The sequence below is a fragment of the Pseudopipra pipra genome, chromosome 1, assembly GCF_036250125.1.
Source record: "Pseudopipra pipra isolate bDixPip1 chromosome 1, bDixPip1.hap1, whole genome shotgun sequence".
Classification (NCBI taxonomy): domain Eukaryota; kingdom Metazoa; phylum Chordata; class Aves; order Passeriformes; family Pipridae; genus Pseudopipra; species Pseudopipra pipra.
The window spans coordinates 144,781,621-144,802,737 of record NC_087549.1 but is presented as its reverse complement, the minus strand read 5'-3'; the positions used below and the strand labels follow the sequence as shown (position 1 = coordinate 144,802,737).

Below are 21,117 nucleotides of genomic sequence, written 5' to 3'. Positions count from 1 at the left end.
TCAGAAAACATAGCTTACCCTGTCCACGTGAGCTATTTTAAAGCCCACGCAGGCACAAGCTGTCTTGGCATCACAGTAGCAATAAGAAAATGGTGTTACAGTGTTTGGCTTGCACAAACTTCCTACATTACCTAAAAATAACTAAGTAGCACATTTGGGAACTATTACGCAGGAGGTGCCTGCACAAGCTTATCGTGTGCATAATATGTTTCCTGGGTGTGTGTATACTTCTCATATGTCTTCCTGAAAATGTAGCCTTCCTGGGAGCAATTTTGAAGGATTTTCAGGATTTTTTTGCCTTTGCTAAGATCTGTAAAAGCCTTCCAGTCACTGTGTGCAGCAGAACTGTGTGATGTCCATGTGATGCTCAGCAGCAGAAAATAGCAGGCTGTGCTCCTTCAATCCTCCAGCAGCTCTTCCCCTTGGTGATGCACCATGACCAAACCATGGCAGTTTAGCAACAACAGGGGAAAAATTGCCAATTCCTCCCAGCAACTGACTCTAATAGGGCAACATGTCAGCATGTGTCTGACTGGAAAAGAAACCCATCTGGTAGGTGATGCTAAAATGTTGCTCATTTGGTTCAGAAAGCTTTTTTCTCTCTCTCTCCTTCCTCCCCCCCCCCCCCCCCCCCCCCCCCCAATATTCAAGATGTGTTACAATAAGCAGGGCTGGATAACACAAAATAATTGCTTCTAGGTGAAAAATGGAAGAGCTTACTGAGGGTTATTAAGTCCTAACTGCCTACTCTCAGACTTCATTTTCCTCCACCTCCATAGTCATGGGCTGAGACCGTTGGCTGAGGTATAAGGGCCAAAGAGAACACAGTGGCTAATTTTTAGGTTACGTCTAGTTTATGTAAGTCTGGTTAATCAATTCTCAATTTGATTTCCTTCCTTCCTTGCTTCCTTGCTTCCTTCCTTCCTCCCTTCCTTCCTTCCTCCCTTCCTTTTCTTTTCCCTTTCTTTTTCTTTTTCTTTTTCTTTTGTTCTCCAGGTCATATCACAGAAGTAAACAGCTTAAGTGGATGTCTCAATCCTGCAATCTTTACTTTTGCAGAAGTCCTTTTGTAACTGAGGAAATAAAAGCAGGAGGAACACACACCAGAAAATGTCCTTTTTCATGAGAAAAGCAAGTAAGCAAAATAAAGTGACACAAACAGGAAAGGAAAAGGATCTCCACAGTCTCGTGAGTACAAACATCTCACCTTTGTAAGAAGTTTTTCCTTTGTATTTGTGACATACTGTTTACAGCTTCCCCTTTCCAGAGTGCACAGAGAAAACTGGGAAGGTGAGTTGAGATCAACCCCTCCTTTTCTGGAGTCTGGAGAACATGTTTGCACTCAGCATCATGGAATCTTATATTTTACATGAGGACTGGACTTATGGTCTGCCAACAGCTGCAAATCCACCTCATTTCCACAATAGTTCCTACACTGCAGTGCTCTTATTTTTCAACTTTATTATTCATCTATGGAGAAAAGAGACTGCTTACTCAAATTGTCTTCATCCTCCATGGTGGCTGGGCCAGGACTCAGGTACTTGAAGGGTGCTATGAAGGTTGACAGTATGCTTAGTTTTTCTAGAAGAAAACAGAAGAAAAGATACATATAAAATCAGTACTCAGTCAATGCATTCAGTTCTACTTCACAGTTTTACTGAGGTCAAAACACCTTGGCAAGTCTGTTTCTTTTTTAAAATTTTTTTCTGACTCTACAATCCCACCAAAATTCACTGAACTTCGATGAATTTATTACAGCTGGCACACACAAATGCCAAACACACATTTCTCCTGGTTTCTGGCCCCATGTAATGTTCCTTGGCTGCACTTCCCAGAAGTGGTGCCTGAGCACTGCAGAGTGCAGGATGCTTGAACTGGTCCAACTGGGAACAGGGGAGGCAGTCAGCCCTGGGAGAAGGGACATGAGAACTGCTCTAATGGATGAGACCATCAGCACCAATGCATGAAACCATCAGCTCCTCTTGCTTTCTCTCCCTGATGAAAATTGAAGCAGAAGTCTTAGAGAAAGCTCAAGGGTTGATGGTACAAGAGACTACAATGGGTTCTAAATCTATAAATTGTTATGATTTTTGGGAAACCCTTATAGTGTGCACAGGAAGCTATTATTCATACAATAAGAACACTATTTGAAATCCCTCTTGTGCATATTCATATTAAGTGCTGTTCCTTTTAACAGCAGTTTCTGTTTATCCTGCAGAGAGTAGATGGCAGAAACATTTACTTCCATGTGCCACAATCAGAATCTGCATAAGATGCCAGGACAGATTCAGCAAAATGAGAACTGATACTGATTTATACTAGCTTAAAATTTGGCTAAGGATTTATCTATAGGGAAATGCTGAAGTTAACACAAACACTAGAAACAGAGATTTAAATGTTTTATTTCCTTTGATAACTAGTTTATTTATCTGGACCTTTACTTTGTTTAGGCCGAATTCCTCTTGACAAACTATGGGGACCTTACTGGGGACCAATATTAACAGAACTCTACTTGACAGAAGAAACAAAAACACACCTTACAAAGGTGATCCACAGCTTTGAAGAACTCAGTTTCTTTCCTAAAGCACTCGTCTGCTTAGAGAGCCTCAGCTATGGCTGAGGAAATAGGTAGCTGAGGCTCACCTATTTCTTCAGGTGGAAATGCTCTGCATCCTGCATATTGTGAACAATGCTGGCCTTTCATCCTGTGGCAGAAGCATCAAAACCAGACCAAAAATATATTCTTTCAAGTGACCCAGCAAAAAATATTTCTATGTGGACTTTCTTTATTAGTGAGAAAATATTTCTCTGAATTTCCTTAAACTACCTCTCTGCTAAACTACCACAGGTCTGGAAGACATTCCAGCTGAAGAGCTTTTAAACTTTTTCAGCAGCACATCTGTTAGCTTTTTGGCCTGATTCTTCCTACATTTGCAAATAATCCTTGCTCTTGTTAAAGACTGTTATCGGAAGCCATCAGAAATGACTGCATATGTTTGCCCTTAGCTGGGTAACACTACAGCTCAACTCTATTACGGGAATTCACAGTAAAAGCTGACTGCTCTTTGTTAAGTAAATACAATGAGCAGAATAAAAGATTGCCTGAAGAAAACCTTTTTCCGTCCAGAAACCTTTCAGCCCAGACTAATATATAATTAGAGCACAAATTAGCCTCCTTCAATTGCAGTTTCATTAAGGGATTGCAGTGATGTCAGGAACCAAAAGAATGAAGCTATTTATGAACGCTATAGCCAAAAGATTTTCCTAAGTGAATCCTTTGACACTTTTTTGCTAAGGCATTGCTCACTGAGAAATGTGATGTCTCTGTATGACACCATCTCACTGCTTGTGAGACTGTTGGGTTGTGATCACAATAAAAGCTGGTATTCACTCCTGACTTTCCCAAATGGTTTCTTTGATTAAAGTGAAAAGAGCGTAGGCTTTTGGGACCTAATCCAAAAAAACTACATTTGGTAAGGGGAACGCTTCAGATGAGAGACATAGGATCAGGGCAGCCCTTGGCTTCAGCACCAGCAATGACTGTTGTGTCTGGATACTGAGATGCAGTGAGCTGAAGTATGTGTACTCCACCTGGGCCTGACTGCTGACAGCTGTCATATCTTCAGAACTAACCCTCACGACACTGGATGTCGCACACAAACCTAAATCTTCTTTGCTGAGAAAATACTCTCACTTCTCATAGAGAGTTAACTCATTAACCAAGCAATGAGGATATGTGCTTTCTTGCTGCAGTGACTAATGCTTACTTCTGCCACCAATCAAAAAGCAAGCCCATGTAATTTTATACTATATTATTACTAGTTAAATAAATATTTTATTATTTAGTTTTGTGCAATTGATAGGCAAAATTTACTATGTGGATTTAAAATTTATCAATTTAATTTTCCTTTTGCCTTAAGGGATTGTTTAGCCATCTTAAGCTATTGTTATTACTGTTTCTCATCTGTTCCCAAAGACCTTGCTGGTACCTTTGCTTTGTGTGGCAGAGAAACAGGATGTAAAATTTACTACACGCTTAGAGCAGCAATGGATGGGTTTGTGTCAACCAAACTCAAGCAGGCCCTAAAAACAGGATATCCTTCCATCAATACAGATAATAAAGATTGTAGTTCAATATTTCAATCCATTGATTGAGCAATGGGAGATTTTGTGTGTGTCTGGAAGGAGGAGAAAGGCAGGATTTTGAGTGAGCTATGTAAAAAGAGAAAAGCTGTAGTTTACACGTTGCACAGATGAATTATTGAGCCTTTGGAGGAGGAGAAGATAAATGACAGGGTAATTAAATGTACATGTTTACAGGGAAATAATATGGCTAGGTATAAAAGTATTGGTATGATTGTGCACTTCCATCTTTTGCATGTTATTACCTATTGCCATACAGACCATGGAGCACTATTTCTACTTTATTATCAATGGTGAAATTCAGTGTTAATTTAGTTTACCTTTTCAGAACAAGATAGGAGAGTTGTGTATTCACATTTTATGGTTCCTGTGTATGTTAATGCCCATCACAATTAGCCTTATTTGCTTAGCAGTTTGAAAAAATCTTATGAATAAGAATAAAGGACAAGTTTAGATTAAAAAAAGACATTCAGAAAAATATCATTAAAGCTTTCTTTCTTCTCTCACTCTCTTCTCCTTCCACGATTTTTTTTTTCCAAAAAGAAGCAATGACAGGTAGCCCAAAATTAGAGCAGCTATTTTTACTTTATAATTGTAAATGTTCTCTGTATTTGTTTCAGAGGAAGTTATTTTCCAAGGCTAGGAGAGAGGGTTTAAGAGAAGAAAGCAAGACATTTCAAACCCTCTTTTCTGCAGAAAGGCAGAATACATAACCCTACATTTATGAGAACCAATACAGGAAGATATTATTGCTTGCATTACAGTTGTACCAGAAGCCTCTGATGGCATGAAGAAGAGATTTTGTGAGGGCTTACATGGACAAAAAGGAAGCTTTGTTTACAATGGAAATTGAGAGACAAAGAGCAGATATATAGGAATTTATTTCTAGCCACCCTGAAACACTAACACAGGATGATAGCATCATATTTTGTAGTGCATTCACTATAAAAACAGCCTTCCAAGTGGAAATCTGCTCCAGTACTCTAAGCACAAAAATCACCATTTCTCCTGAGAAGAAACATCACTCTCCTGTTTTGGAATGGAAAAGGATTTTGGTTCACTCTTCTTAAGGATATATTTTCCAGCAGTAGCAAATAGTTAAAAAAAAATCATGAACACTGTTTTGACAGTAGCCATATAAATAACTTAAACAAATAATAAAACCCCATGGGCCAAGATATGTTTTGCATGAAATACAGAAAATGGTTTAGTTCGAATGATTCAGCAAAGCCTGGCATATAAGACAGGCAGCCAAGTTTCCACTAAAATCTGTTCTTTTTGTGAAGTTGCTCTTGCCCTGGAGATGTAGTCAGAAGGCTGGTTACAGGTCCTGTAAATACACTTTTATTGTGAAGACAAGAATACACATATACAGCTATAAACAGCATTCGTGCCCTTCATACCTGTCAGTATTTAAAGGGCACCAGATAATACGGCTTGATCATCAACTCCACAGAAGTTCTTTCACTCTCAATCACCAGAATAAAAGTAATAGAAACAGCAGGAGCTCAACACTTTTAAAAATCAGCCCTTATAGATGTTGGACAAATTGTTTAGCTTTAAGAAGAGCAGACTGAGTGGGGTCATAACAGCAGCCTGCAAGCACATAAAAAGCTGCTGGATAGAAGAAAGGAGCAAACTGTATTCCATGTGCATTAACACAACTAGAAGTAATGGACTTAAATTGCACCAAGGAAAATTCACTTTAGGCATTAAAAAAACCCTTCCTAACTCTTAGGATAGTGCAGTGCTGGGATGGCTTGTCTGGTGGGGAGGTTGAGGAGCTGTTGATGCTGAAGGGCTGTAGGGAAATGCTTTGGCATCTGCAGGGGGTTACACTTGTCCTTGGGCCCATTTCTTGTACTCTCCTATCCCTATGGACCTCGGTAGAAAAACTTGTCCTAACCATGAGATCCCGCAGCAGGTTCTAGTTCTTGGAAACTTGGAAAGCCAGTAGTGTCTGCTAATATTAGCTAATCTCTAAACAGAAGTTCGTGGCATGCTCTTTTGCTTGGCAGCTAATGAGAGTTATTAATAATTGTTTTTTAAAAATGCAACCTCCAAAACCAAGAAGGATTAGACAGATGCAAACCAGTGGCTTGCCAGATCAGTGTTAACAATATTTTACTGAATTTGTTTCATTCTCATGTTCAAATTGATTACCATAAGCTACTTTACTTGTCAGAGGTTTCTTCAAAAGTATTCTTTTAAAAACACATTGTGGGCATTATAAACCAGTCCTAAGTAATTCATTTCGTTTGTGTGGAGTATGAAATTACTCAGGAAGGGACAAATGTGATGCAATAGTGTAAACTCAGATGCAAGACCTCTTGGAAAAAAACATTTTTTTTTTTATTTTTCTAAAGCAACTGTTGTAGCTACTTGGATAGTTACATTTTTACAGTTGTGTTAGCCTTGATTTATTTTGAAAGAGGGGGGATATAGGGAGAAGAGAGCCTGCACACCAGGAGATGATTCTTTATCTTCCTTCTCATATCTTAGTCAGTTCAGGCTTGGGCTGACAGTGACTGACAGGATGAAGCGATTCTTAACGCAAAAGAAAAATATGTCAAATTTGTGGGGAAACTAACAATGTCTTTAAACCACAGCACTTACTGAGAAGGGCTCACAGCCTTCTAAATTATGGCTTGTACAGCCACCATGCTGCATCATTTAGTTTAAGCAGCCAGTTTCTATATAGGGATTTACTGGCATGGTGTCAGAATCAGCCTTTACAGTTGAGTTTGACAACCAGCTGTTGAGTCACGGATGTCTGAGTGTACAGGGCTTCAGCAGCATTGCCCAAGTGCTTTTTACTTCACAGGCAAGTAGGAAGGCCCTGTGTGATTCTCTTTTATACCCACACTGACAAAGCTGTGCTGGAGTACCTGTGAATTGCCACCACAGTACCAGTGGCGGTGGGGCTGGGAGGACAGTCTGTCCATTTACTCCAGCCATATTTAGGTTGGAAGTGTGCCTACCCTAAACTCCTTCAGAGGGCTGATGTTTCTGTGCAGACACAGAAGCAACTTTGATACAGCTGTGTGCTTCTGCAGCACCTCCAGTTTGGTGTCTTGCATGGGTAAGTTCAAGCCTGCATATATTTGCAAGGGGCTGTTGGCACATACCCATTCCTCCTTGATTTCTGCTTTTTCCTCCCAGCCCTACACTGTGAGGCCTGAAAGTGAACTTTGCTGTCACCATGGACCCTTGAGAGCCATCAGCCAATGCAACCTGAACAGCACATCTGGCTGAGCAGCCCGGGGTAGGAAAAAGAGACTGTGGACTGGAGGATATTAAAGGGTTAAAATATGTGAGACTGTTCCTGTCTGCAGCTCTGCTGCTTGGCACCCCTGAGAGTGTGGCCTTCAAGGTGGGCAGTTACCAAAGGTCTGCTTTTTTAATTGGTTTTCAATCCAAGGCATTTGCAGTGATATCCCACCCTGGCCCACGTGGCAACAATAGGGAAAGCTTTTCATGGAGGTAGCAGAGGAATACGTGGAGAGAAAAAAACCTCCTGGTTAAATATGATTTTTGACTGGAATATTTTTCTTAAAAGCAGGGAGAAAAGGTAACATTCAGATTAAGGGATTTAGGTTCTTATAAGGAAAAATGTACTCAGCATTACTGGTTTTGTTCTCTGCTTCAGCAAAGACCTGAAATAAAGACATAAAATATCAGAGCACAATTTTTTTTAGCCTGATAACCAGAAAGGAAGAAAAAATCAGGGAACATTTGGATAGTCAGCATTTCAGGCGAAGGTTTTCAGCTGCACGAAGCAGGTTGTGCCTTGAGTTAGAAGTCAGAGGTGTGAACCTGGAGCCATGAAATCTTCCTCTGAAACAGGGCAACAAGCTGTTCAGTACGATGCAGCGCCCAGGCGCAAAAACACCTGCCCCTCTGCCTTGCCTGCAAGTTGAACATGGTCTGCCAAGTGCAGGGGGTTTCTGTAAATAGATCTACTTGCTGCCTTTATAATTTATTTATCTAGTTCTTGGGGCACAGAATACCTTTCTGCTCTGTTCTTGTTCAGTGCTTAGCAAAATGGGATCTGTGTCCAAGATGAGAGCTCTGAAATGCAATTATATTAAGTAGCAATAACAGTTTATGGTATTATGATACTGCAGAGAACATTGAACGTGAAACATCAGTTAGCTCAGGGGCCTGGCAGCTGGACTAATCCTTTGTGCATCCTGTGCATTCCAGCTGTTTGCTGACCCAGAACTGCTACCCTTGGAAAGCTTTGGAGAAGCTATGTGAAATGTTTTACCAGTGCCAACCCAGCCCCTAACAGGCAGCGGCAGGTTCATGCCCTGTGCTCTGTCTGCTCTGCAGACCTGTGTCCCACCAGTGCCTCCACCCATGGGTGCACGCATTTACTCTGAGGCCAAAGCAACTTCTGGTTTATCACTGAGAAAGCAGAAAGGATCAGCATAAAAGCCATGCATGTGATTTGTATGGGTTCGTCCAATATGGTCTGAGATGCATGGGAATGTGTTTAATTGATTGCATTACTCATTGGGACATTATTTCTTTCTACAGTGGTATGTCCTGCAGCTCTCTTCTCCTGCATTTTCAGAATGGAGATGATGGGGTTTAGCTGCAGATTCACCCTATGAATGTAAATAGGCATTTGCATAGACAAACCTCAGGGGCTGTACTTCAGCACTCCCTAACAGCACACTCCAAGCACCTTCACCATGAAAGACCGTTTACAGAATGAAACACGTTGTGTTGTAAAATATTGGTTTCTTATTACTTCCAGTAAAGAGCAAAGTAAGTAAAAACACAAGGTGGTTGATGGGTTTTTTATAAGAAAGGCATTGTGTATGTGTGTTGTTCTCTATTAGATTCCATGGAAATCAATTTGAAATCCAGTTCAGCCTAGTAAAATTAGATCTAAAACTATTTAATTCTGTTGCAAGAGTGTTTCTCTCTCCTGATGCCTCGCTTGAGGAAACATGGAGATAAAAACTCTTGAGTTATTATCAGTTTATGTGCATCGGTCTGCCTGTGGAGTGTACTATATTATGTATTTCTAAGTGATCTGGCTGTGGCTTGGAGATGGCAGTTTAAAAATCACATCTTTGCAAACTTCTTATGCTATTTGAGCATTCATTTTGGAAATATTTTTATTTTGCATTCTATAAACTATGACAGGGTGTTATTTCCTATTTTTACCCTCCTTTTTTAGGATGTCATCATTTTAGAAAACAGGAGAAGCACAGAGAATAAATTGCATAAAACCCATCAGTTCTCAATGTGTGCTGAATGGAGATGCAATGGAAAGCATAAAAATGTCCAGTGGTTTTTTTAAGCATACAATAAACCTTTGTGATTAACTATGACTATTTGATTGTATGTCAAACAGTATTACCAAAGAGTAAAACTCTTCAGTCATATGGGTAACTAGTTTGGCCATGATTAAGGTGAATAGACTAGTTTCTCATTATCCTGTGTCTACATACAACTCTGCACTACTTAAGGAGACTTTGTTAGCTGAGGTGGAAAAATTATATGAAAATTCTCTATTTGGGTTAAGAGAAGTTTGCCTATTACTAATTTAAACCTGTCAAATAAATTATGATTATGTGAAACATGAGTGGTCTCTGCCAGAGTAAGAGCACCAAAGCTAGTAATGGTATTCAAAAGAATGCCTGGAGCTGGTGAAGCTGAAGGCTGGGGAGGCAAAGTGGCTGCCTTTGCAGGCAGTAGGACTCTGCATGCAGAAGGACATAGAGGATACAAAGCTTTGTGCTGCACTACCTGATTTTGAAATGGTTTGTCACCTTCTGAAACCAGCAGTCCACTCAGGTACATAAATTGTAAGGTGGGGCTGAGCTGTCAAAACCAAACTTCAGTTTTCCAAACTCTGACTCCAAGTTCAGCCACCATCTGCTGTAAGAAAGACTGAACAACCCTAGGAGGGACTGATTTCATCAGCATGAACATGTACAAATAAATACCTCCTGAGATAAGTACAATAAATGACTCCTGGAAGATGCCTACTGATTTTACTTCGGACCTGGATGATTGATTTAGACTCAAAAACCTAACTTGTGGATGTCCAAAGTTAAGAGACATGATTTCTACCCTATCTTGCCAGGAAATCTTGATCTGTGTTCTGATGAGTGTTACCACTGCCTGTGGCTGGATTATATGGTGCAGTGGGAAATGTCCTGCTTTCCTGAGCAATGTAGCCTCAGAAAGAAGGTTCTAGTGTTGACACATTTTTTTGAGAGTTTCAGTCCTTGGTCTTAACAGAGCTTTGGGTAATGAACAGAATGATGTGTAACTTCAAGAGGGATCATGTCTCCTTTGTGCTCACAGAGCTCCCACTGAAGGCACTCAAAGAACTGCAAACACTAGGACTTGCTACATGGGGAAACTGAAGAAGATATTTGTGTAGATGCAGTGTGGATGAACAACTAAGTATTCATTTTACACCTTGTAAGATGATAGTTTCACTGTAAAGTTTGGATCACCTAACATGGGCATAACAATGTGCTTCACCTCAACACGAAAAGCTCTTTTAGTTCTTTTAAGATTCCATTTGCCAACCTGCAATAATGCCCGTGAAGGCACATGCAGATATAGCTGTCCATCTTCCTTCCAAACTGACTATGAGACCAATGTGAAACAGCCCCAGCTGAGGGCAGACACTGCCTGTCAGCACTGCCGTTTGACACTGTAACTCCCTCCTTCCCAAACTGAATACCTGCTTAAACATTAGGAAATGAATGGCCTGCATCAGAAAGGTCTAGTCAGCAATTAGTGGTGAAAGGCTTTTTAAGATCTGTTCTTTGTTCATCTACTGTAAGAAGCCAAGTATGACCTCTCTCTCTTGTACTGCTATAATAATAATGCATATTTAACCTGAATCCTGCCCTAATTTATCCTTGGTAACACAAGGCAGTCTTGTGTTAACCAACCTGTCTGTGAGCAGAAAGTTAAAGGCACCACCATTATAATTTAGGGATGCTCTGAGATGCATGTGCTTACTGAGAGCAAAAATTAGCTCCAGGTGATATAAGAGGGCTGAGATTTACAGTGCTTTCTCAGACAAGATGTTACTGATAGAATTCAGGTCTGCTAATTAGGCCAGTTATTTAAGTATTTAGGCACTTAAATTCTCATTTGATCCTGTGGGAGTTAAAAGGAGTTAAGGGCTGCCCTGGGTCTGTCCCGGCTGTTGCTGATACTACAGCGCCTTTGACTACAAAGCAACTGCTCCAGTTTCACCTGTTAAGGCATAAGCCTTCAATATTTATTAAGCTTTCCATCACAGCTTGTAGAGAGTCTGATAGCCTTAGGTTCATCACTGCTACTTTGTTAGTATTTTCTTTTAACCTTTTCAGTCTTTATTCAATCCCAACAAAAATGGCTTCAAATCTTTTCCTTAAGAGTGGTGACAAAGGAAAAGTTTGCTAAAGGTTTAAAATGAAGGCCAAGTTTTCAGAGTGATGCAAAGGGAACCTGACACCTGACTCCCATCAACAATAATAATGGGGGTTATGCATCTAACTCTTTCTACATTGTGCTGACATTGTACCCTTGAATGTTAGTACAGTCCAATAATTCTCCAAAGATGAGGCAGCTTATTTTCTCTGCCATTGCTGCTTTGCTGGCATTTTTATGGCATTCCCAGAAGTACTACCTGTCAGAGTTAGTACTTCCAAGGATGGCATTGCTTTGGGGTGATTGAGGATTGATGTAATTAAAGAGAAGGCAGTCTACTGCTTGCCTGTGGGTATTTTATATTAAGCGTTTCACTGCACAGCTACGATTGATGATTTAAATGATGACAAAGTTGGGCTGCTCTGTATGGACAACAGTGATTTGAACTGTGAGTTCAGGGATGTGAGTCCTCTACTTTGCACTGAAAATTCTAAGAATGCAGCCTCCTCACAAGCCATTTAACAAAGGAAGGTGTCTGTCCATGGAAAGGGGGTTGAAACGAGATGATATTTAAGGTCCTTTTCCAACTGAAACCATTATATAAATAACACTACTGAAAACTTGCAGAAACTTGTCACAGGACTGGGTAGTCCCAGCCACAGCTAGGGACAAGTAAGAATTGAGAATTATTTGGAAAAGAATAGGAAAAAAAAATTACATCATTGAATAAATCCCCTGGGTGCAGTTGTCATTGTCTTAAGTGGGATCATCTGATTAAATCTACACATGGCTTTTGTATATCCACATCTGAAACATTCACTGTAGTCTTTCCGTATAGTCAGTGAAGACTTAGGTCAATATAGCCTTTGACATTAAAGTGCATTTATTTCATCCTAAAGTAAGTATGTGTTAGTCTTGTTCTGTAACTTGGACATGTTAAAAGCCATGTGAAATATCAAGCATATTATTATCTCAGTGTTTACCCCTTAATAAAATGATGAAGTATTAAAATCCAACAGAAAAGTTTCTTTTTTACACTGCAGACAGAGTTTGATAAAGATAGTCTGGGAACATAAACCAGCTCTTTGTGCAGAAAGAAGAGGAATCTTTTTCTTCTCTTCCCTGCCATAATGTCCATAAACTCCAATTACATTTATAACTTTGCATTAAATAAAATATGTTATTTTACACAAGCACTTAAAAAGTCTACTAAATATCCAATAACAGTTTTCTTTATTCCCTTGTTAGCAGCTGCCATGGTAGCAGGACTCACACAAGAATGAAAGTGATTTAGTGCATTGATTTGCAGTTGGCTCAACCCCCTGTTCTCAAACAGAACTGATTAGCTTAGCAGGAAAATGCCATTTACTTTTTATCGTTTCTTTTCTGCTCATCTCCCTTCGGTGGCTGCCAAGAGGAACAGAAGGGCTGTAACCTCCTGAGCAGGTTGCTTGCATACTTTCTTCAACTCCAAATTCTGCAATTCTAAGGACTAATTTGTCTGGATAGTTCTACAGCATCAATACAGATGCTAGGGTTACTGCTTTGGTGTACTGAGAACAGGTCTCAGTGAGCTCTTTGAGGATGTTTCTACACAAAATTAACCCTGACTATGACAATTCTCTGTATGTCCAAAAAATTACATCATTGAATAAATCCCAAAATAAATGTCCAAAAATCCCATCTAAACCAGGATTTTAGATTTTTTTTTTCAGCATTTATTGGAAAAGTTAATAAGACAAAAAGGCAAAATGTCTAGCTGCAAAGGTTTCTTTTGAGTATCTCACTTTTGTTTTGTAAATTGATCCTAGGGCTTATCTTTTAATACATAACATTTGGGGGACTGTGTATACACTTCTGTACCTCTGATCTTCTGTATGTTGAAGCTGCTGGGGAAACTCTTGATTCACCAGTTAAAAGTAAAGATTTTCTGCAGTGCAGAATGACTAGCAGCTGCAATAAAAACAGTGGGAGTCATTGAATTAGCAATTATTTTCCCTTGAAGACCAATTCATGACACAAGTTCAGTTTGCTTTGGATAAGACTCCATAATTTCATGGGTCAGATCCTCAGCTGGAGTGAGTATCTGTGGCTTTATTGAACTCCATGAACATCCATGGAGTCATGCCAGCTGAGGTCAGTGGAATAACACTTAAATCAGTTAAGGTTCTGATCCTATAAACTTGTCATGACTATTCAGTCTTGTTAGGCCTTTCCAGTTCTCACGCAAACTGGTCAAAAATTCAGTGAAGCCAAAGCTTCTCAGGAGTGTTAAATCTTTCCAAATCTGTTTCTACTAAGAAATAATAAGAGGGGGAAAAAAAAAAAGAATGGGTGAGAGGTTGAAATTCATGGTTCAGAGTTATTTCTGGAAACAAAGATTAAAAGATGAAGAGGGGAGAGAGAATTTCCTTCCTACTTTCTAGCTGAAATTCACTCTTAATAATATTAATCCTTTTGGACCCTTTACAGTTAGTAGAGATGAAGAGGCTAATCTCTTCTACACTGGAGGCTCTATTAGTTCTACTAAATAGCTGGTGCAGCACCAGAGAAAAAAGTACATACACATTTACTTCCCTTCTCCTTTGATCTCAGCGAGAGATTATACAACAGCTCCCATATTCTGTTCTTTCATTTTAAAATGCAAAGCAATTTGTAACTTTCTTCCCTCCAGCACAGGAAATCCTGGTGAGGAGAGGGGCCCTTTGCTAGAAAATGTATAGCTCACACTTTTCAAATGTATCTAACTCCATTAGTCATGTGAATTCAATATCTTTTATTCCCTCGTATGAGCCATCTTTCCTCCTTCCGCAGCAACAAAGAAAATCCTCTTTTCTGGTGAAGCAGGAGTTATTTGAACTTCACTGATGCAAAAGATCGCAGTCTCTGCCATAGCTAACAAAATCCTGACAAACTAGGGGTGTGCTGATTGGGCAACATGACTACAGACCTATCCTAAACCACCAGAAAATAAAATACATCTTTACAGGACTTAAAGTACTACAGAACTGGGTATACTCACTGTCAGCAAAACCTTACTCTTTTGGTGCTATATACTATTTGTTCTGCCACTGCTGGCAAACTTTAATAATCATGAGTTGAATTTTAGGATAAGATCACTCATGCTTTAAACTCCACTGATTACAAAGGGAAACCCATGTGCCTGGTTCAGATATAGAAGTAAACATTTGGTCAGACAAATCCATAGTCATCCATCTGGTCATCCTCAAATCTCTCACACTTGCTTCTGTGAAATGTCCTCCTTGGCTAGCATCTGGGTTTTCTTCTCGTGAAAACACAGACACAAGATGGCAGAAGAAGGGAAAATAATGGCACCAGAGTGCAGACACAACATGGTGTCAGAAGGTGGCTGAGGCTCATACCTGTATCTGGAGGCATAGAAATATAGATACACAAGCACAAGGTTGTGGCCTCCAAAGTGGAACCTGTAACCCTGTATCAGAGCCTAATAGAATTATTTAGGTTTGGAGAGCATCAAGCATCAGATACCTCAAAAAGGGACATGCAGGTGACAGCTGCCTTAGTGTGGTTTTGACAAAAGTAGTCAGTAATAAACACTGAAGACTGGAGTGTATCCAAAATCTACTCCCCTTCAGCGCCTGGGGAGCTTGTAGTCACTGGGAGGGACTCCTTCTGTTTGGGACTTTTTCCTGAGGACTGATGTCCAAGCCCTGTCTTTCATGGGAGGAAATGGGAACAGGGATCACATCTTAGATGGGTATGGCAGTAAGACCCTTGTGTGACACAGTTACTGCATTTATCCAGAGCAGGGCTGTGTCAGAGGTAGCAGCAAGTGCCAGGACAGGGAAGAGCTCATGCTGCCATGGGGGTCATTTGAGCAAGCCCTGATGGGGCCAGCCTGCAGCCTCACGTTCTGCAGGTGGATGGTTCTCTGTTATGCTGTCACACATAAATTCTAGGTCAATGTAGCAAAACAATATTTGTAGCCTCAATTTTCACTATTAGAAATAAGCTGTGCTCTGATTTGTTCAGTTGTGTAGCATTGTTCAAATCTGGAATCCAGAAGAGTGGGGTATATTTGGAGTTATTGGAGTCACATCTGTAGTGCCATGGCTAAAGACACTGTAATTGTATATATTAACTTTTCCAAGGCATTTGATTGTCCAGGAGCATTCAGAATGTTCAGGAGCGTTTGTGCTAACAAAACTGAAGAACTTGGGCCTTGGCTGAGCCTCAGAAGATAGATTTGCTTCATATTTGTTAACAAAAGAGACCGAGAGAGAGATGGAGAATGAAAAGGTGACAGTTTGTCTCCAGAAGTAGCCACACAGTAAATCTCCAGCGAAGAGCTTTATTGGAAGAAATCCATTTCCACTATTCTGCTTCCAGGCTTTATAGACAGTTATCAGGATAAAGGTACTTGTTTAATGCTGATGATTTCAATACAAACAATCCAATCATTCATTTCCTTGGCCCTGAGTGACAAAACTTCAGAGCTGCGATGTGAGCTCTGCCACTTCCACAAATGACTTACTAGCAAGAAATGAACTTTCTCAATTCAACAAGAAATGGAGTAAAGCAAATCCATTTCTTTCCCCCTCCACCCCAAAGGGACAACAAGATCATAAAGTCATGCTCCATATGGCCCTGATACTGTAAGGTGGATCAGGCTATAGATTGAAGTCTGTGCCTTTGACATGTGTAGAGCTCAAGATCTGTCTAGCTAATGTGTGCTGCTGAGAGAGTGATTTGTACCAAATTTGTTCAGTAGCTTTTCTGTTTGTATCACTTTGATTTTTCCAAATACATTTGTCAGTAGAATTTGCTCAAATGCACTTTGCAAACATATTTCAGCCTATGCAAACTATTTGTTTCGACTGTTCACTACTCATGCTGTGTAACCAGCCACCTAAGGCAAACTGCAGTTTTCCAGTGCTTTTGCAGATGACTGATCCCTGAAGTGCCCTGAACTGCTTTAAAAATCTCTACTGTAATATGTTTCCAGTCACCCAGTAAGGTTACCAAAAGCTATTTTTCAGTCACGTAACAAGGGTCTCCTAACACATATGCTTAGTGTCCTGACAGAAATAAAAACAGCGATGGAGGGATTTACACACACAAAATTAGTTGGAAAAAGAACATTTTCATGATTCTTTTTAACCCAGATATATTTAAAGTGTAAAACTTGCTTCCAGATCTCTTAATAAACTAATAAAAAATGCAAATGCTAGCTTGTGGAATTCTTAACTGAAATAAGTACACTAAAACTTCTAACAGATGCATATTAGGCCTTTGCTTGGCATATCACTTATCAGGCTGCTGCTGAAGAAGTCTGGAGGTCTGGACTGCACGATTGCATCCACAGTTGGAATCCATTGGGTAAGTTAGGGCAATACCCCATGATTTTTACCCTGCAAAAGGAGATGTGATTTCTGCTCCCGATGAATGGCAGTGGTTGTACTTTCCTAGTGAATAAAACCAGAGAGTCTCACAAGACTAAATCATAACATCTTGGCTGTCCTAGAGTCTTTCACCTGGTCAACTTGATGCTTAGCGCAGTAATGACTAAGGTTAGATGAGATGAACCCCACTCTGACTGTTTTGATTTGTAACAACTCCTGGTGCCAGATTGATAAAAGCCTGGTGTGTTAGTACAGAAATAACAGCTGCGTTTATCAGCAGAGACCCCTGTGGAAAAAGGGTGTTGTTTTTATGGTTAGTTAGCAGGGATTTTAGGAATGAGCTGCAGAAGAAATCTGACTGCTAATGACACATCTGCAGGCAAAGGTGCCACAGCATTCAGAGTTCAACAGAACAGGGCTCTCAAACGTGCGTCACTTGCCGTAGCTCCATCTATCATATTGAAGTCCCAGGCACCTCTTAGGGACATGTTTATTTCTGAAAACCTAGTTAGAAATATATGTTATAGACCAGAATATTTTGCATTTTTTAATGGCCGCCCTGGGGTCACACCCAAAGGCTTCCACTCTCTTGCAAATGACAAACTCTGACTCAGGCTGGGCATAACCCAAAACACCTCGTCATCACTCCTTGAGGGAACATCATTACATATGGTAAAATTAATAGAAAATAAAGATATCTGACCTAAAATAGACAACATGTATTTTTAAGCAGAGAGGAAGGTCATTTGGCACTGTTATTTTGAGGACTCTGCTGACAGAGGTTTTTCTGTAACATTCTAATTTCAATGCTGCTATCTATAGCTCTTTGTGTAGATTTGTCCTTTCAATGTGCACTGTTGTCAATGGAAAGATACTGTAAGCTGGTTTCAAGGTGTGACTCAGAAAAAGCTGGCAAAAAAGATGCTCCGAAATTTTCAAAGCCATGTTGCATATCTTCAGTTCTTGTGGATACGCATGCAATCCTCTACAGCTTGGCAAATCCCTTCCATAAGCTGCCTCCCACCTACAAAACAGAGTCAAGGTCATCCAAAAGGATTCTAGCACATGTTTATCAACTCTTGTGGACAACCTTGTATCTCCATTATGGCTGATGTCTATGAGAGAGTGTACGTATAGATCGCCTTTGCATGCAGACACACATAAATTTACAGGAACCTTTGTGGTTTTCTAAATATAAGCACAGAGTTTGTAAATCCTAGTTTCTAAGAACCTAAACACATACTGGACCCACCTACGCCTCAGAGTTCTTGGCATCCAGCTAAGACACTCATGATTGAAACAGGGTTCCCCGTGTCCAAAAAAAAAATCTTCATATTTGTTTTAAGGAGTAAGGCTTAGAAGACTCACAGGTTAAATTTGAAAGCTATTATGATGAGGCTTGTAGAAGGGAAATCAGGGCCATACAGAGATCTGGAAGGAGGTAGATCTAGACGAATGGTAGCTTTTTAAGGAGCAACACAGAATATACGTTTAGAAAGAAATCCCATTTTGATTTAAGATGCACAGCTATCCCAGATATTGACTATAAGCCCATTAGAAGAATAGGATTTCCTTTCTCACAAGGATGATTTTCTTTTTGAAGGTCTGTTCTACACTACTATTGAAAGACCAGAAAATATCATAGCTTGTCCCAAAACAGTTTAGAGCCATGTTTCCTCTTTCTTACATGCTGCCGTTTTCTGACAGGAGGATGATGGGGATTTACTGTTTGCTCTGTGGCACACAAAAAAAGCATTAAAAAAAAAATCCTCATGTAAATAATTGCATCAATTTTGCAATCAACCAGAAAACAAACAAAATCCGATGAGGCCAACACTAAATATACTAATCTTGCCATGTTCTGTATAATTAAAACAATTTCACCTTGAAATCTGGCATTAATTAGAATATGGAGCACCTCCAGACCTTAGCATTTTAGTTTCTTTTTATGGACCTAGCTAGAACAAAGGTTTGTACATGAAATATTTTCTAGTCTTTTTGCTTCTGATACATTTAGCAATTATTTACAGAATCTATCTGCTGAATATCAGTTGTCTCTTGTTTCTGTTGCTGCACCTGTATGACTTAGGAAATGCCGCAGTGCATCTCACTTGGCAGCAAAATTCATCACAAAGTCATTGATATCAACGTACTGGCAAAACCCAAATAAATCCCAAATCTGTGTTTGCATTCAATGCACAGAGCATTGAAGAGATTTGCTGCTGTTGTCCTCTAGACAGTGATAGAACAAAATTTTAAAACCAGTTCTTAATCTCAACACTAGAGTTTCAGATTTCCCATCTTCATATAGGGGTTCAGTTTACAGGAGAAGTCTAATAATATCCTTAAACAGTGTTGATATTTTTCTGGAAATCTATTTACATAAACCAAAAAGAAAGCACAAAAACTTACATGCAAACCCCTCAGCTTTGCCCTTAAATTTAGCAGAGAAAATGGATTTCAATTTCAAACATTAGGAAAATGTAGGTCTTATTTTAAACTTTAGACCTTACACCTGGGTAATTCAGGTTTCTTAGAGTCTAGTCTGGTTCTAGTACAAGTCTGATTCCTCACTTAAATTTAACTTTTATCACTTGGGCCTAGCTTTAATTTAAATACTGAAGATTCACTCAGTTGCCTTCCTTCTTCTAACATCAAGCAGTTTCAGCCAATGAGATTTGTACTTGAAATACGTGCATTTAGCATCAGTACTGTTAAATTAACAGTGATATATACGTGTTTGTAGGCATAGTGACCTTTATTAGCTTCTCATTATGTTTGAAAATAGTTCTTGTTATCTGACTGAATGAATTATGCTGAGCATTGTTATGGCTCAGATAACCTATTGAAACTAGTTATTTTTCATGATATGTTAAATGTTAAAACTAACAAGCAGTTAGTTAAGCATTACACTGGAGACTATCATTATGTCTTACATTTCAGAACATGCACTTTTAAAACTGTTCAGATAAAAGATGAATCAAAGCACTTCAGCTTCAGGGATAGGACTGGAGGTGCACATCCCTTCAGATTGAACTGGAGTATAAAATCCAACCAAAATTGCTTTTAAAATTTAATAATTTGCAAAATCTATGGTTAAGCACAGCCTGGCTGGGGTAGATAAGTAAAATAAATACTGCAAAGTCATTTTTTAATAATCTGTGGCATGAAATTTAAGCACAAGAGAAAACATTTCGCAATCAAGTCAGAAGCTTTTTGTAAATGATCAAATGAGAATTTAAACCCCACTCACCTACCAATGCAAAATACATCTAGTTTATCCTTCAGTTCACACAGCATACTCCTAGATTCCTTTGTTTAAATGCCTTTTAATTCTAGTAGAGCCTTTGTTGTAACCCCTTTTTTGAACTAGAGTTATTTACAACAACCTCAGAAGAAGATAGAAAGATCCTGGAGCCTCTTTGCTGGTGAATTGGCACATCACATGCAGTCACAGGAAATAATGTAATTAGTTCCTGTGCTGGTCTGGTAACAAGTGGTCTGGTATATTTATCTAATTATTGAGACAACACATTTACAACTGAGGGGATTTTGTTATAAGAGGTTTATAATACCCTGATTTAGGCTGATCTTCAGTCTCTTAATGCCAAGTAAAAACTGGCCTTCAAGCAACATTTTTGTATGATGAAGAATAAAATCCCAGATGGATTATGACAAGTCTGTGCCGTCCTAAAAGAGAAATCAAAATGAAAAGCTGGGAAAATTAAATGGCAAGGATAATATATATACACACACTTGTTCAGGGAGAGAGAGAAAATGTGAAGATTTGTACGTATTTTATGCATCTGGAATCAGTATTCTAACATGCTGTTTATGCTAAGAGGTGTACCATCTGCAAGGAATAAAGAAAAGGGAGAGATTATACTATATTATGGGGAAATCATATTTTGACTTTATTATTATGGCTGTGGCTATTTTATGAAAAGGAGGTGGATTAATAATTGTCTAACCAACCGAAAAAGAAAGGAAAGCAAAATGGATTTTTCAGAGAATATTTCTCATAAAATAATAAGGTGCTTGTGCGATAGAGCAGAAGGAGGAAGGGAGGGCAGAGAGAAGAAAGGGAGACTGAGCCTCGTGGTGGGAGAGAGATGAGCACTGGAGTGTCTGCAGGACTGAGTGTGGCTGCAGAGAAAAGAGTGAGCATATATAGTAGCCACAGGTAAAATAA

General features: G+C 39.5%; 1 protein-coding gene across 1 annotated transcript in view; it reads right to left on the bottom strand.

Moving 5' to 3' along the window:
- ADARB2 (adenosine deaminase RNA specific B2 (inactive)) overlaps positions 1-21,117 on the bottom strand; it is a 305,072-nt gene that overhangs the window by 107,658 nt on the left and 176,297 nt on the right. Inside the window, exon 2 of the mRNA XM_064637618.1 lies at positions 1,495-1,581. Within this exon, the coding sequence (XP_064493688.1) occupies positions 1,495-1,581 (87 nt within the window). The remainder of the gene's footprint in view (positions 1-1,494; positions 1,582-21,117) is intronic.